Raw genomic sequence first — 15,777 nt, 5'->3', positions numbered from 1 at the left:
TTTATGTGATTTCAGTGCTGGTCTCAGGGTACTTTTGAATCATTATCCTAAGCAGATTGCAAAGTGACCTGCCCAGCACCTGTTTTCTCATAATCTGCACAAGCTTCTGGGGTGTCTTCTTCACTAGGTGGAACCAGCTGCCAAAACAGTGGTAGATATGTGTCCCACTCCTTCAGAATAGCAGAACCTTTACTGCTCCCAGTTTTTTCCTTCACCAAAAATTGATTAAAAAAAATTAAAATTAAAATAATTCAAATCTCCCCATCCCTGACTATTGATGTATCAAAAAACAATTCATCCACAAACAAGAATCGTTTTTATTAATTTCATTTATCAAACTATTTGAGTCCTAAACAATAAATTAGATTATGTAACTACATGTGCATGGTCGGTATGGTAAGAAGCAAGATTAGACATTTCTATACTATGATGCTCTGTTGAATGAACTTTTTACATGGTAACAAAAAGTAAAAATCTGAAGAAAGCTCAACCAGAATTTAATTAAACTAAAGAGGAATGACTAGCAATAGCAGGCCATGACACTGCTTTGAAAGATTGGAAAAATCTGAGCTTGAATTTACAATGTCTGACACAATCACTATACAAATTTTATGTGACCAAATGTGTATGCTTTTCAATGTACAGATAAGGGTCTCCAACTTCAGGTAATGCACTGCTAATCTTTGATTAAAACCTTTTTTTCCACCCTCAGCACTAAAGCATTCAAATCCTTGTAAGTAGCAGTAGTATTTAACTTAATAATCCATCTCCCGTGTATATGACTGTACAGATTGGGAAGCAGTTTATGTGATTTCAGTGCTGGTCTCAGGGTACTTTTGAATCATTATCCTAAGCAGATTGCAAAGTGACCTGCCCAGCACCTGTTTTCTCATAATCTGCACAAGCTTCTGGGGTGTCTTCTTCACTAGGTGGAACCAGCTGCCAAAACAGTGGTAGATATGTGTCCCACTCCTTCAGAATAGCAGAACCTTTACTGCTCCCAGTTTTTTCCTTCACCAAAAATTGATTAAAAAAAATTAAAATTAAAAAAAAAAATTTTAAAAGTTTGAATAGTAAAGTTTGCCATGCTAGTTGTATATCGACATAATCCAGCATCGGCTCAGGCATAATGCTAAAGGTAGGAAAATATTCGAACTTTTTCTGTTAAGGTGTGCATTTGTGGCATGTCATGAGGGTGCGTGCATGCTTATGCAGGTCATTATGTGCACTTACAACATGGGCTTCAATAAGGTTCTTCAGCTGCATCTGCCCCACAGTCGCAGTCACTCTTTGGATCTTGACAATTTCTTTATTTACCTGTCAACATTTTACAAGATATGATTCAAAGTTGACATGATTAGATAATTTAGTACACAGAAGGAAAGCAAAAGAGCATCAGTTGAGAAAATGATATGCACTAGCTCCCATGAAACGCCAGTGAAACAATGCTAATGGTTTGAGTAGAAAAACAGGGGGAATTTATAGAAATAACATGTATGCATCAGCCCCTGGGTTAAATTGACCAAGAGATAGGGATTTAATTAGTAACTGACTGTCTAGTGATTCTATGACAGTACCAAAGACAAAGTCAAATGAGGTGTTCCTGTCCATCCTCACACAGCTCATAGTATAATCATATTTTCTTGATAGATAATGAAAAACAAATATAAATACCAGGGAGAAAACAGAGAAGAATTATTAAAATAATAAATTAATCTCCATTTATATGCATCCCATGTATTTAGGAAAAAAAAATAGTTACCATATTAATAAAAATGTCACGTAATGCATCTATTTCATTTTCCAGCATTAATATATGCCATGCAATGCATCTACAACTTCTCCAGGCAATGTAAAGCTAACAAACTTTTTATATACCTAAATTAATTATAATGTCAGATTCACTTTAAAAAGTACAATAAACAACTAAGTTACAAGAATACAATGCTGCTACAGGGAAGTCCAGTTGAAGAAGCTGGAAAGGGAATAGATAGGAACAAATTTTTTGTGACTCCAAATCTCATTCTTAATTATAACCTTTTTTATTAGGATTCTTAAGGATGAGAAAAAAATAATATAGAGAAGCAGAAGCAAGAAAGAGAGAAGAACACGAAGGATTACGTTGTTTGGACTGACGGCTTACATCCACGTGATAAAGCCCTAGCAACTACATCTTTACTGTATGCTCAAGTCAATGATTACAATGAACCCTTAACAGGGTACATATAGAGACTAGAAGCTAGGGTTAGCCCTACATGGGCTTACAACATAACTGGGCCTCTTAGGCCATTACATCAACATAAACCCAATATATTTAACAAGGTTCAAATACAACTGTCAACAGACCATTTTGTTTTCCCTTGGGGCCAATTCTAAATAGTCACAATACTGAACAACTGACCTAGCACATAGATAATGAAGTAAGGTGATAGTGAACAATTAGCAGCAGAAGGGAAAAACACTTAAGGAAAAAAAAAAGGGCAAATAACACTCCCCTCCCTTGAGATTTGGAGAAATAACACTCACCCCCAAACTTGAAAGGAAAAAGCACTGCCCCCCTTTTGTTAATATTAGTAATGGAATATTCCAACTTTTTAAAAGGTTCTTTTTACCAAAGTTTAACCATGGTTAGTGAAAAGAGCATTCACATAAAATAAAATAAAATAAAATAAATGAAAAGAGCATATTATAAAACATGTTGCTTATGTGGATTTTTTAGTCTCTTCTAGCAAAATTTATGAAATAAAACAATTTGCCAAAGCTTTCAAGCTTTTATTGTTTAAAAATTTACTGAAATTTTGAGTTTTGTAAAACTTTTAAGAATAAGTTGAGGGCAATTTTGGGAATATATTCTTAAGCAAAGGGTAGGTTAGTACACAACGTTTTTAACATTAATTTAACAGTGTTTAGTTAAATGAATGTCAAAGGGGGAAAATGCTTTTTGCCTTTAAGTTTGGGGGTGAGTGTTATTTTCCCAAATCTCAAGGGAGGGGAGTGTTATTTGCCCAAAAAAAAAGAGAAAGTTGACATGTTTCCAACTGCATAAAGTTCCACGAAGTACTGCAATGAAAAAGCACATACCTTGGGGAGGAGAGTGTTGTCCTCATCAAGAATGTATGCCAAACCACCAGTCATTCCAGCAGCTACATTTCTACCCACTCTGTCACAATTAAAAGATAGAAGTGGTTCAAATTCCACTCTCTTCAATTTTCTTCACCATAAGGGTAAAAAATGTTATGAGGCATCACTCACTTTCCAAGTACAACCACGCAACCACCCGTCATGTACTCACAACAATGGTCTCCAGTGCCCTCAACCACTGCTTCAGCAAGAGAGTTTCTAACAGCAAATCGTTCCCCAGCTTTTCCTCTGACAAAGACTTGACCACCTGTTGCCCCATACAGGCAAGTATTCCCAACAATAGTCGCATCCTCGGGGCAGAACCCAGTGTTATCAACAGGAACTACAATCAACTCACCTCCAGCAATACCCTTGAAACATTTATATTCCCACATCAGAAATTGACAGTAGGAATACATATGAAATACCAAGTCATTGATACAGCCAATTGGATTTATTATAGAAAAACAGCCCAAGTTAAAATAGTTCAACTTAATACTCTTAGTTTCATTATAAGCAACCTTTCAAGAAAAAAGAAGGGTAAGAACAAAACTGCTTTTGCAAAACACAATTTAATGAACATCTAATGTGCCTAGTCAATAAAAGAATTATCAACCCGAGTCTACACAGCCTAGTTAACCCAAAACTCAATTAAAACATAACATTGCAAAATTCTTGAACTAGTTATCTTTTAATATAATAACTCAATCACGTTACTCTATCGAGGTTCAAGTAAAATCTTCAGCTTCTCAAGCATGCAAAGATTTGGTCGACAAACCTTTCCCACATAGTCATTGGACTCTCCTATTAACCGAATATTCATTCCAGGTGTCAAAAAGCATGCAAATGACTGCCCAGCACTCCCCACGAATCTGAATATATTGAAAAATACTGATTAGCCAGCATTAGAATGAAAGGAACATCACCATATAGATCCTTTCATTTATTAACAATTGCTGTCAAACCCAGAGCTTACGTTATGTTCAACTGCCCAGCAAAACCAGTGTCACCATACTTCTTTGCAATTACCCCCGCTATGCGTCCACAAGCAGCACGATCAACATTGTAAATCTTTACATTCTTATGGATCACCTTTTCATTATCAATTGCATCTGATATCTGCACAAACATACACAATATCTTATTATATAGTGGGTATAGGTAGCAATGCACAGAATAAAAGCTTGCGGATAAAGTAGCATTGACCAATATGACATTTTTATCTCATGTCCTTAGAATTAACATCCATCAAGCTCTTCTACACAACACCATCCCCCCCCCCCCCCCCCCCAAAAATAATAATAATAACAATGAAGATAAAAATAAGAATCAGCCATCAACTTCAACAAATGATGTCAAACTGGCTTCCAAGTCAACTCAAGTAGTATGTGCCATTTGCTGGTATTATACTTCTACACTCAGCTGAGCAACTACATTTTTCTTTTTACTTTTCCACGTTACAAGATTTCATTATAAAAATGTACAATACCCTCTGATGGACCATCCTACCCAATCTGCATCAATGAAACCTGCCACCTTGAGATTGACCATTCTTTTTAAACAATATGACAATTTGAGCTTCCTAACCAATCAACATTATCGGTTAGGATCAAAAATAAGGTCTCCTTTATCTCTAAATTTTTATGACTTTATGAGTTTCTGATTTGAATATGATGAATCAACGGTAGTCCCAAAAGCAAAGGCTGTTAGGACTTAGGATATGGTGAATTTAAACATTTAACCATGATTTTAGCACTCCTCCAAACATGTGTGCCCAAGCTCCATTTAATGAAAGGGACCCAGCACATGGGAATTTTTAACTTCTTAAATGAGAGGTAGAGTGGACATAGGGTTAGAACTTATAACCACCTACTCTAATACCATGATAAATTACCAATCATCCTAAAAGCTTAAGTTTTTAAGAAATAGTGAATTTAATTATTTAATTATGATTCTAACAGAATCCATAGGAGTGTCAACAAGACAAAAACCCAACAATCCAATCTCTTAAATTGATGCCTTACCTATACCTTGCAACTTCAATTTCCAAGAAATATTGAAGTATGCCAAGATCGTTAGTGTGAAAGTAGTGTGCTAAAGATAGTTTCAATCTAGTAATGTCTTCATAGCCATTTCTAGTAAATATTATATTGTACTCATAAACAATATCATTGTGTAAGTGGAATACCGAATGATATGTCTGACAACAATGGACACCAAATTTTATGACAATTTCAGAAAATTTTCCTAAAACCATGCTCTTAGTAACTGCTTGAGACCTTATAATACTTTCTTCAACTTGCAGACATGGCCCGAACACTTCACATGAGCAAAAAACACAATTGGTAGCTATACTTCCATGAGCAAATGACCATGTAGAGATGCATTCTTTACATCATGATAATATAGAGGCTAGTTAAGATTGACAGCAAAAGAGATTAGGACATGAACAAAAGAGATTTTAGCCACACGGCAGTACCACTTATACAGCACATTGTACATACCCATATAATATTCTCTCTCTAATTCTCTAACACTAGTCAATAAAATTCAACCTAAAACCTAAGAAGCATTAATATCAATGTCAATGCTAACTACATTTTGTAGCAACTACCCCAAATTATCAAGAGTCATTACCTCTGGATCCGCTAGTAAAATATCATCCAGAACAGGACCATTAGTATGAACATCTTGATTCCTGATTTCAGTACTACTCCATTTTGGTAACCCAACATTCTGGAAATAAAAGAGAAGGCATTCAAATATAAGAAATAAAATAGGCATGTACTAAAGCAATTACACATGATAAGAATATAAGAAATTAAATAAATACGTACTGATAGAATGTAACTGAGATCAAGATGTTGGGTTTTCATTAGAGAGATATCTCGTGGTCTTAATAAATCTGTCCTACCAATAATATCATCCAACTTCTCATATCCCAGTTGTGCCAACATGCCTCTTACCTGGCCAAAATAAGTAAATAGTTGATTAACCTATAAGAAAATGAACCTCGAAGGGCTTTAACCCAAAGTATGGTCAAAACAGTTAGGAGAAAATTCAAAGAAAAGAACAGATCAAATCAAGGACCATAAAATTTGAAGACAAATCCCATCAGGAAAAAAAAAAACAAACAAACGGATTACCTCCTCAGCAACATATAAAAAGAAGTTGACAAGATCACCAGGCACACCAGGGAACCGAGCACGCAGTTCTTCTCTCTGAAGTAAAATGAATTTTAAATAGTGGGGAAAAGAAAAGTACTCCCACATTTGCTGGAAAAGAGCACAAGAAATAAAAACATGAACTAACAAATCAGCCTTATTACCTGACTGGCAACACCAACAGGACAATTATTTGTGTGGCAAATTCGGGCCATCACACAACCAGTAGCAATCATTGCCACAGAACCAAACCCATACTCATCAGCACCCATAGCTGCAGCTGTTAGGACATCAACTCCACTTTTAAAGCCACCATCAACTCTGAGAATGACCCTTTCCCTTAGACCATTTTCAATAAGTGTCTGTAAAAAATCATCATAAATCAAATAGTAAATATGGGTCTGTCCAAAGAGAATCAAAACAAGCAACTTCCACTATTTAGCTCATGTATGTCAAACAATAACCTGGTGTGTCTCTGTAAGTCCAAGTTCCCAGGGACCACCAGCATGCTTGATGGAACTTATAGGGCTGGCTCCAGTTCCACCATCATGCCCTGATATCTGCCAAGCAAATTAAGAGTAATCAGTAAAATATCAAAATGCTTATGTTGCACTGAAAGAGTTTTAAGGGCTGCAGACGCAATCTTTAGCTATTAGTGACCCTTGGTAATCCACAATTAATTAGATCAAGAACATTATTTAAAAATGCAATGGGGCACAAGATATCATCTAAGATGCAAAATATATTACATTATGTGATTGTTTGGATCCGGATGAAAAAGCCAGCGCGTCTGTGTCTGGCGTTTTCCTCTTCTTTTTTTTTTTTCTTTTTTGATGCACACGTTTCAGTGGGTGGTGTGTCTCTGTAAGTCCAAGTTCCCAGGGACCACCAGCATGCTTGATGGAACTTATAGGGCTGGCTCCAGTTCCACCATCATGCCCTGATATCTGCCAAGCAAATTAAGAGTAATCAGTAAAATATCAAAATGCTTATGTTGCACTGAAAGAGTTTTAAGGGCTGCAGACGCAATCTTTAGCTATTAGTGACCCTTGGTAATCCACAATTAATTAGATCAAGAACATTATTTAAAAATGCAATGGGGCACAAGATATCATCTAAGATGCAAAATATATTACATTATGTGATTGTTTGGATCCGGATGAAAAAGCCAGCGCGTCTGTGTCTGGCGTTTTCCTCTTCTTTTTTTTTTTTCTTTTTTGATGCACACGTTTCAGTGGGTAGGAGACAAAGTGCACTGTTTACACACTATTCACGCACTGTTCACAGGACCCACAATCACTTTATTCATAAAAAAATTTAAAAAATAAAAATGGGTCCCACGGCACTATTCACACATTTAAAAATTATTTTACTACAGTGATTTTAATTTTCAATTTTCATCCAAATAAACTATATCCAAACAGACCTTATGTTCCCCAAAAAATGATCTATAAAGATTCATATTTTTACAGGTACACAAATTATTGAGATTATGATATTTTGATAATAGGGCAAAGAATGGAGAAATGATACCACAGACATTTAAGATAGTTTCATTGCTCAAAACATAAATATGATAACGGATAATCTACCTGTATAACATCAGCATTACCCTTTGCAACCCCAGAAGCAACAGTGCCAATTCCTGCTTCTGCCACTAGCTTTACCGACACCTTAGCCTTAGGATTGACCTATTCAATCAGTAGAAATTAGTTATCATTTCTATTAGTGTTTAGTACCTCTGTCTTACTAGGAAAATATGAAGATTCGATATGCTGCAGATAATCACCTGATGAAGGTCAAAGATCAATTGGGCAAGATCTTCTATGGAATAGATGTCGTGGTGAGGAGGTGGAGAAATAAGTGGAACCCCAGGTTTAGAATTTCTTAACCTTGCAATATATGCACTAACTTTTTTCCCAGGCAATTGACCACCTTCACCAGGCTTTGCACCTTGTGCGATTTTGATTTCTAATTGATCAGCATTGGCTAAGAACATTGGAGTGACACCAAAACGTCCTGAAGCAACCTGAATATGACGCAGCAAAGTTTTGTAAAGCATTGATTATATTTAAATACATAGTAGGAAGCTACTTCTAATCAATTCAAGAAAGAATAGTCTCGTGAATATGATGAAAAGATCATGACCTTAACATTAAGGAAAATTATGCAAATAGTAGACTACAGTGCTAACAATTGAATTATATAGTCAGATTGCAGAAACCATGTTAATCTATGAAGTCATTTTAAAGAATAAGTTCAATGAAGTGACCTGTTTGATAGCACTTGTAGCTGTATCCCCATTTTGAAGACCTTTGAGATGAGGAAGCGTTGGCGAGTACCCATCAACAACATCAGTAAGTGGTCTCCAACGAATGGGATCCTGGATGCAAAAACGTAGAGAGTATATTATAATTATAATTTTCAAATCTTGTTTCAACTTGGCTGAACAAAACTAAAGAGGACCTAAAGTGATATACTTGAAGTCACTAGTGTAGGATCAACTTATAATATCAGGAAAACTACCTCACCACCTTCTCCGGAATTAGATTTTCCACCTAATCTATTCATAGCAATAGCAATGGCTTCATGAGTTTCTCTTGAAATAGCTCCGAGTGACATCCCACCAGTGCAAAACCGTAGCACAATAGATACAGCAGGCTCAACCTTTCCCACAGGAATTGGAGTGCGATCACTTTTGAACTCAAGAAGATCACGAAGAACCTACAGTCAAAAAAAGAGATTAAGGTCAACTTCATATGATAATAGAATGTTGATTTTCAATAATTTTAGTAAAATATCAGAAAAGGATGAAAAATAATAAATGACTTCAGCACTCACATTAACAGGTCGGTTAGCCAAATGTTGCTGATAAACTGAAAACGCACTTTCACTCTTTTGGCGAACAGCTTTATGGAGTAATTTTGACATCTCAGGATTGTTTCCATGATACTCCCCTTAAAAAAAAAATTAAAAGAAAATAAAGTAGAACAGTTAGACTTTCAAGACGTTCTTAGGTAAGGCAAAAGCATAATGAACAAATACAACCCATGCTGTCAGCTTTCAAAGATATAGACGTGAAATTGCATCATTCTAACTAAAAGTGGAATAGTTTGTATGGATTACAATTAAAAGCAACATATTGATTCACTTCTAGCAGCAATAATTTCCTGAAGTTTTCAATAAAGGATCCACTTGTATAAATTATGTAGCCAGTCCTTGCATTGCATAAAAATGTCTCCACCCCAACCAAAATAAAAATAAAAGTACAAACATATCATACCTCCTGGTCTGAATTGTATAAACCCAAAATTTTCTAGTCTTTTAGCTGTATCCTCAGAGAATGCCTTCACCCAAAAGGATAAAGTCTCCCTAGCCAGCTGCAAAAAAGGAGTATTTCCAGAAAACATAATCAATTGACATAGCCATCAACAGTTAGATGCACCATCACTATACCAGGGGGAAAAAAGAGATTAAAGTTTGGGAAGACTGTATGAACATAGTGTAAGCCACCAAAGGCTAACGATTTGTTAGATTTCTTGGTCCCAAAGTTAAAGTTAGGAGCTCATAATTTGTTTATCCTACTCACATAAGTTCTCATCAAAAACTGAGCTCAGCTGCATTAGGATTTAGTTGTTCTGGATCCTTTAATCTACTATGCAGAGCAAATTATATACCCAATTATTAAATTAGTACTACTCTTACAACTAAATTGAACTCTACACTGTTACAATTGTGAAGAAACAACAGATAAACTTTATAGGTCACAACAAAACGTAACCATATCCGTAAAACTTGTACACTCCAGGAATTGGATGTTACAACTTTGTCAAAGTAATATGCTACCTACAAACTGAAAGCAATTATAATAAGACATGGTAATTCAACAATCTTGTTTCCTTGTTCTCATGTAACGAAGAGAATTTGAGTCCTCCTGGATATGTGGTTCTCAGTGCAGTCATTTCTCAAACGCAAAGTCAATGTAATTGAAATTAACAATTTATATGCCTCTAAGTCCTTCCCCAGAAGTTACCATCTGCCAGCACCATCGCATTAGTGTTGGTCATCGAGATTTTCAAGCTACAGGTGAGGACTCTTTACAGTGGATTAAATGCATTTCACACAAATTACAAATTCCTATGTTATTCCTGAAGAGAATACCCTTTCAAGATCTTTAATGAGTGTTGTAAAAATCATTTAAGAGTTAGTTTCCAGAATAATTACACATTATGCTGTTAAAAATGCTTAGAATTTGAAGTTTAAAACATATTTTAGACAACACTATATTTAAAATTATAAATTCTAATTGCTTCAAAAAAAACCTTATACATACTCTTATTGTAGCTTAGAATTAATAATTTGACCACTATGGATGATATTTTTATATAACAAAACACCTGAAAAGTTGAATTTAAGTGTTAGATTGGTTATTCTCACAAATAGAATTCACTTGACGTTTCCTACCTAAAAAGTGGTGGTTAGAACTCTCACGTTTTATAGGAATCAAGAGGTTCATGGAAATTTTAATTCTCAAGAATTTTCTCAAACAAATAGCCAAAAATTAACAATCTTCATCCCAAATTCCTATAAAACAGGCATATCCTAACAAGGTGCTTGGGTTCAGAATTAATAAACAGCTCTCAGGCATTTGACAGAATTTAAACTTCTGCCATAGAAAGTTTCTTGTGTGGGTGTGTTAGGAGGAAGAAATTTTAAATTTCAACAGAGAATTTTAGACTGGATTCGAGGGCTCAAATTTCTATTTATAAAATTCCACCTATATAGACATTTTTTCCAAATTCCACCAGCTTTGCTTTCTTACTCACTCACCACCTCCTTTCCATGCCCACGTCCAATCTAAGCGTGAAAACAAATCATTCTTGAATAACCCGGAACTGCTTTGGTGTTACTGTACAGCTCATACAAGTTCACCTTTGACTCATCCCAGTGTGCCCCCTACAGATGCTCTGTCTCCTCCCACCTTGATCAGCTCACTGCTGACTGAGTCCAACCAGTACTCTGGAAAGTTGCCATCAGCAGCTATATAGCCTAAGTCATATTCATTAGGTTCTCTCGCCAACATATCACTTCAATTGATTCATCAAACTCATCCAGAGCTTCTCTTCCAATGTGTTTGCCAGTTAACGATAATCATGGTTACTGGGGTTATTTATCTGTTAGTTGATTTAGGCTTGGGTTAACCATGACCAGGAGTAGTCCCAATTCAATGGTAGTGAGTTACAGAGGGAATTCTTTATTTGGAAGACGAAAATTAGAATTTCTTTCGCTGTCTTTTTTTTTTTTAACTTGTTGTTAGGCTTTGTTTTTTACTTTGCTTATTCTTCTTTTTTAAGCCACACCCTTTTTCATTTTCTTTTTGGTACAATTCTACTTTTGTTCAAATTCTTTTTTAAGCAAATAAAGCCACCAGAAATAAGCTATATGGTATAGGCATATACCAAACCAACAAGAACTTCATAGAGCTGATGAATGTTATTTCCTTTTCTATATGATATTTAAACAATGAAATTAATATTTGGGGGGAGTTTAAATAATGGAACGATAAACCCCATCATTTTAGATTTTCTGTAAAATATGAATTCCTTTATCTAAAGCCAATATAAAAGAAAATATATTCAACCACAAGTCCAAGGGCTTCATTTAAGTTTTCCTTACCTCATCAAAAGTTAAGCCACCAATTTTTGAGACACTTCCACAAAATGAAAGATCAACAATCTCCTTCCCTAATCCATAAATCTCAAATATCTGTGCACCACAATAACTATAAGACCAGAAACTAGTAAGTGGAGTTGCCAACATGACTACATAAATTATGAACTTAAAAAGCACAGCTGTAAACTGACCTATTTAAAACAAAAAACAAAAAATGTGGACCATGTAAATCGAATAATTATTGTGGCAGAACTGATATAACTGACTACAAAAAACAAAAATATTAAAAAAAAAGAGTTAATACCTAGAAAGCAATGAGATTCCCATTTTGGAAAGAATTTTGAGAAGACCGGATTTAACAGCCTGAAATAATTAGAAACGATCAGTATAAAATAGTAAAGCAATGGAATAGAGCAACATTTTTTTCTATTGAAACCACAGATAAACCAGAAGTGGATAATTCTTAAGGTAGAACTCACTAAAATGAATCATCAGACAACCCAATGTCCAGAAATTTTATAGAAAAGTAAAACACAGAGATAATGAATACACTTTCCATAAAAATCCAAGCTAAAGATACCAGACATACAGTCTTTGTTACATTGCACTTCTGTTCTTTAACCTACAACCGTTCGTGAGTGCATGCATGCATGGCACATGCAAACATGTAACTTCATGTTCCTATATCTCTTCCCAGTCCATATATTTTGAGGTTAAAGTTATAAAATTATATATTGTAGTATAATATCTGCAATATAATATATATAAAATATGCAGGCAATAAACGAGTTTCCAACATAATCACACAACATTGTGTGATTGCTTTGGTAACCTTGTACATCCAAAAACTCATAGATCCTCTTTTGAAATACGCACGGTAGTCAAAGGCATGCCAGGCAACTTTAATGATGCACTCGCCTTTAGATCGTAGGCAAGCAAGGCGATCACCTTAAACCATGAAATAGGCGCTAAGGTGAAAGCCTAAGTCTTTTTTTTTTTTTTTTTTGGTTTTTTTTTTTCAGGAGCTTGTAAACCTATGTTATTTTTAATTTATAGAAGCTTGTTGTAAATTTATTGTTAGATTAATTATTTACAAAAGCTTTTTGTAAAACATTAATTAATTTCTAGATGCTTGTTGTAACACCTATTTCTAAAATAATTAATAGAGCCTAAACCATATTAAATCTATTTTGGATTAAATGCTAGACCTAATCTTCACGCAACACATGTCAAAAACAATTGATTGTAACATTTCAATACATTAGATACATATAATTTTGCAATGGGAGAGACAAGTTGAAAAGAGGATTCCTCACTCTTTTTTTTTTTTTTTAAGTTAATAAGACTTTTATAGAAAAAATTGAACATCATGTTCAAGATAATGAACACTCTGAACAAGAAATAAATACAAGTTCAAGAACTAAAGCTAACAGATTGTAAGAATTCAGAAATCAAAACACAATGCATAAAACCCCAAATACAAGCCCACTGAAACAAAGTGCCGAAGAGAAGAGATTTTAAGAGGTCTAAGGGTCTCTCATTGTCTTCAAAGGTGCAAATATTACGTTCTTGCCAAGCTAACCACATTAAACATGTCGGGACCATATTCCATATAGTTGATAGGTGCTTTCCAAACCAGTCTCTCCAAGCAAAAAGAAGAGAGCTAACCGTTCTCGGCATTACCCACTGAATCCTAAACGCCTCAAAAACTGCACTCCAAAAAGCGTAAGAAATCTTACAATGGAGCAAAAGATGATCCACAGATTCCCACTCACAACAACATAAGCAACACCTATTAACCACAAACTGACCTCTCTTAACTACATTATCAGTGGTGAGTATCCCACCCCTAGCTATTGTCCATAAAAAGAAAGAACATGTTTAGGCACCTTTGCACACCAAATGCACTCCCAAGGAAACGCATCAGTGGGAGGACCAGACAATAGCTTATAGTAAGGGAGCACATCAAACACACACACACCACGATTCCTCACTTTTTTCTCTCATTCAAAACCATGAATGAGACTATCATCTCACACAACTCCTAAATTATAAAAGAAAAGGGAACTCATCTTCTTTCCTTTTTTGATTACCTTCCCGGCATATGTATAATGTCAAATCCATTAAATTTCTAAAAAGGATTACTAATCCTTAACTTTTTGATGAATCCTTTATCAATGGTTGTGAATGATCAATTTTTCTCAATCTTTTCGACCTTGGTTCCAAAGGAAGGTTCCAAAAGAGCAAGTCAAAAAAATTGAGAAATAGAACCATCTGATTTATTTGTAAATTCTATATGTATTAACTATATTTATTACTTGGTACTTCGCTTTAATTCAGCTAGTGCCATTTTGTTGCCTCATGCCTCAAGTGATAAAAGGCCTTTAGTTAAGGTAGCCTTTTGCCTTTGAATACCTAGGAACTACCTCCCTTTTAAGTAAAGCTTGCCATGTTCTTTACACTATTTCTTAACTTATTAATGATCTATATTTAAACTTTCATCATAAGGAAACCGATTTTTTTAGAAATGCTTGATCATTGTAATTTAAGATTTTGATGTACTGTTATCCATGTACACCCCTGGTGTACCTGATTTTTTATTAATACAATTTCATTAGTTATCAAAAAATTAATAATAAGGAAACCAATTTTCAAGCAACCTCAAATAAACAATTTTCCTTGCAAAGCACTAATTATTAATGCAATAGCTGAATGCCATGTTCTAATACCAAACGTAAGTTTAAGAGTGACCATTAATACATAAAAGCATAATAATTTGTTTCGTTTGCATATTGCATTGCCTTTCAATACTAAATTGTTTTTATTGAACATAAAAATGATCTACCTAGTTCCCCTTAACAAACCTAGGCAAATATGTTAAAATTTTTCCTTTAATATCAAATAAGCAATGAAAATAAATAAGAAAACAACAACCATAAAAACAGAATAAGAACCAATCCAATAAACAATTCACAATAATTAACTAAATATTTCTATGCAAGTCCCTATTGTTTTGCTTGGTAAGTGTGGGGGATAGAACCCCAGTACAAGTGGTTACAAAAGAACCCAAGTGCCACTTGGCTACAAGACCATTGGCAAGTTTTAACGCACTTAACATAAGTGCCGGAATTGAATTGGGCCAACACACGCAATGGGAACAATATTACATGAATTGCATTAGAAAATTACAACAAAATATTTACATCCCTAAAATACTCCTTCTAATATTGATGTACTGACCTTGCAAAAGTTCTTTTGAGCCTGCTCAATTGTTACAGTAGGCATCTTTCCATTCCTCATCAAATTTACGGTTTTATTACTCAGACGCCACTGTCGGCATGTTTCTAGTGCCAAGTATGGACATATGGCACTGAAAAAATTATTCAAGAGATATAGTGTAAAGCATTTTCAAGATAAAAAATAGAAGTATCAACAAGCCCAAATAATGGAATCAAGATGAAGAAGAGGATTCTGATTCAGAGGGATGTAGAACCTTCTAAGATCTTTTCATAAGACAGTTTGGTCAAGTTTTTAATGAATGAACTGTGGGAATTCTTGACAAGCATTAACACAACTGAACGTGCAAGTAAAACAGGAACAGGAGTTAATATACATTTAAAGCATTTTTACAATATTCTACACTGTTAGAGGGATTTAATCAGCTACTGAGACATTTCCAGAAAGTAATCTTGTCCCTGCAACTTATAGCTTTACTTTCAAGAAACTATTCCTACTTTTTTTTTATAAGTAATAAAAAACTGTTCCTGCATTTACAGAAATACACTTTGTTCTATTTTATGTATGCTGTACAACTGCCAAG

General features: G+C 34.7%; 1 protein-coding gene across 2 annotated transcripts in view; it reads right to left on the bottom strand.

The window, feature by feature from the left end:
• Positions 1–394: 394 nt before the first annotated feature.
• The window catches only part of LOC112004190 (ferredoxin-dependent glutamate synthase 1, chloroplastic/mitochondrial), a 36,150-nt gene continuing 20,767 nt past the window's right edge, over positions 395–15,777 (bottom strand). For both annotated transcript variants that reach the window (XM_065783096.1, XM_065783097.1), the window contains exons 14-33: positions 15,198–15,327; positions 12,262–12,320; positions 11,961–12,066; positions 9,568–9,664; positions 9,126–9,241; positions 8,811–9,008; positions 8,557–8,667; positions 8,074–8,313; positions 7,877–7,975; positions 6,749–6,844; positions 6,449–6,646; positions 6,267–6,341; positions 5,958–6,086; positions 5,758–5,856; positions 4,097–4,239; positions 3,899–3,992; positions 3,253–3,491; positions 3,082–3,160; positions 1,234–1,317; positions 395–1,011 (exon numbers count right to left, since the gene is read on the bottom strand). In XM_065783096.1, the coding sequence (XP_065639168.1) occupies positions 850–1,011; positions 1,234–1,317; positions 3,082–3,160; positions 3,253–3,491; positions 3,899–3,992; positions 4,097–4,239; positions 5,758–5,856; positions 5,958–6,086; positions 6,267–6,341; positions 6,449–6,646; positions 6,749–6,844; positions 7,877–7,975; positions 8,074–8,313; positions 8,557–8,667; positions 8,811–9,008; positions 9,126–9,241; positions 9,568–9,664; positions 11,961–12,066; positions 12,262–12,320; positions 15,198–15,327 (2,554 nt within the window). In that variant the 3' untranslated portion in view covers positions 395–849. The remainder of the gene's footprint in view (positions 1,012–1,233; positions 1,318–3,081; positions 3,161–3,252; positions 3,492–3,898; positions 3,993–4,096; positions 4,240–5,757; positions 5,857–5,957; positions 6,087–6,266; positions 6,342–6,448; positions 6,647–6,748; positions 6,845–7,876; positions 7,976–8,073; positions 8,314–8,556; positions 8,668–8,810; positions 9,009–9,125; positions 9,242–9,567; positions 9,665–11,960; positions 12,067–12,261; positions 12,321–15,197; positions 15,328–15,777) is intronic.

The sequence above is a fragment of the Quercus suber genome, unplaced genomic scaffold (genome assembly GCF_002906115.3).
Source record: "Quercus suber isolate HL8 unplaced genomic scaffold, Cork oak 2.0 scaffold_328, whole genome shotgun sequence".
Classification (NCBI taxonomy): Eukaryota; Viridiplantae; Streptophyta; class Magnoliopsida; order Fagales; family Fagaceae; genus Quercus; species Quercus suber.
Note: the sequence above shows the minus strand (reverse complement) of the source record. Positions and strands in the feature narration are given on the sequence as shown.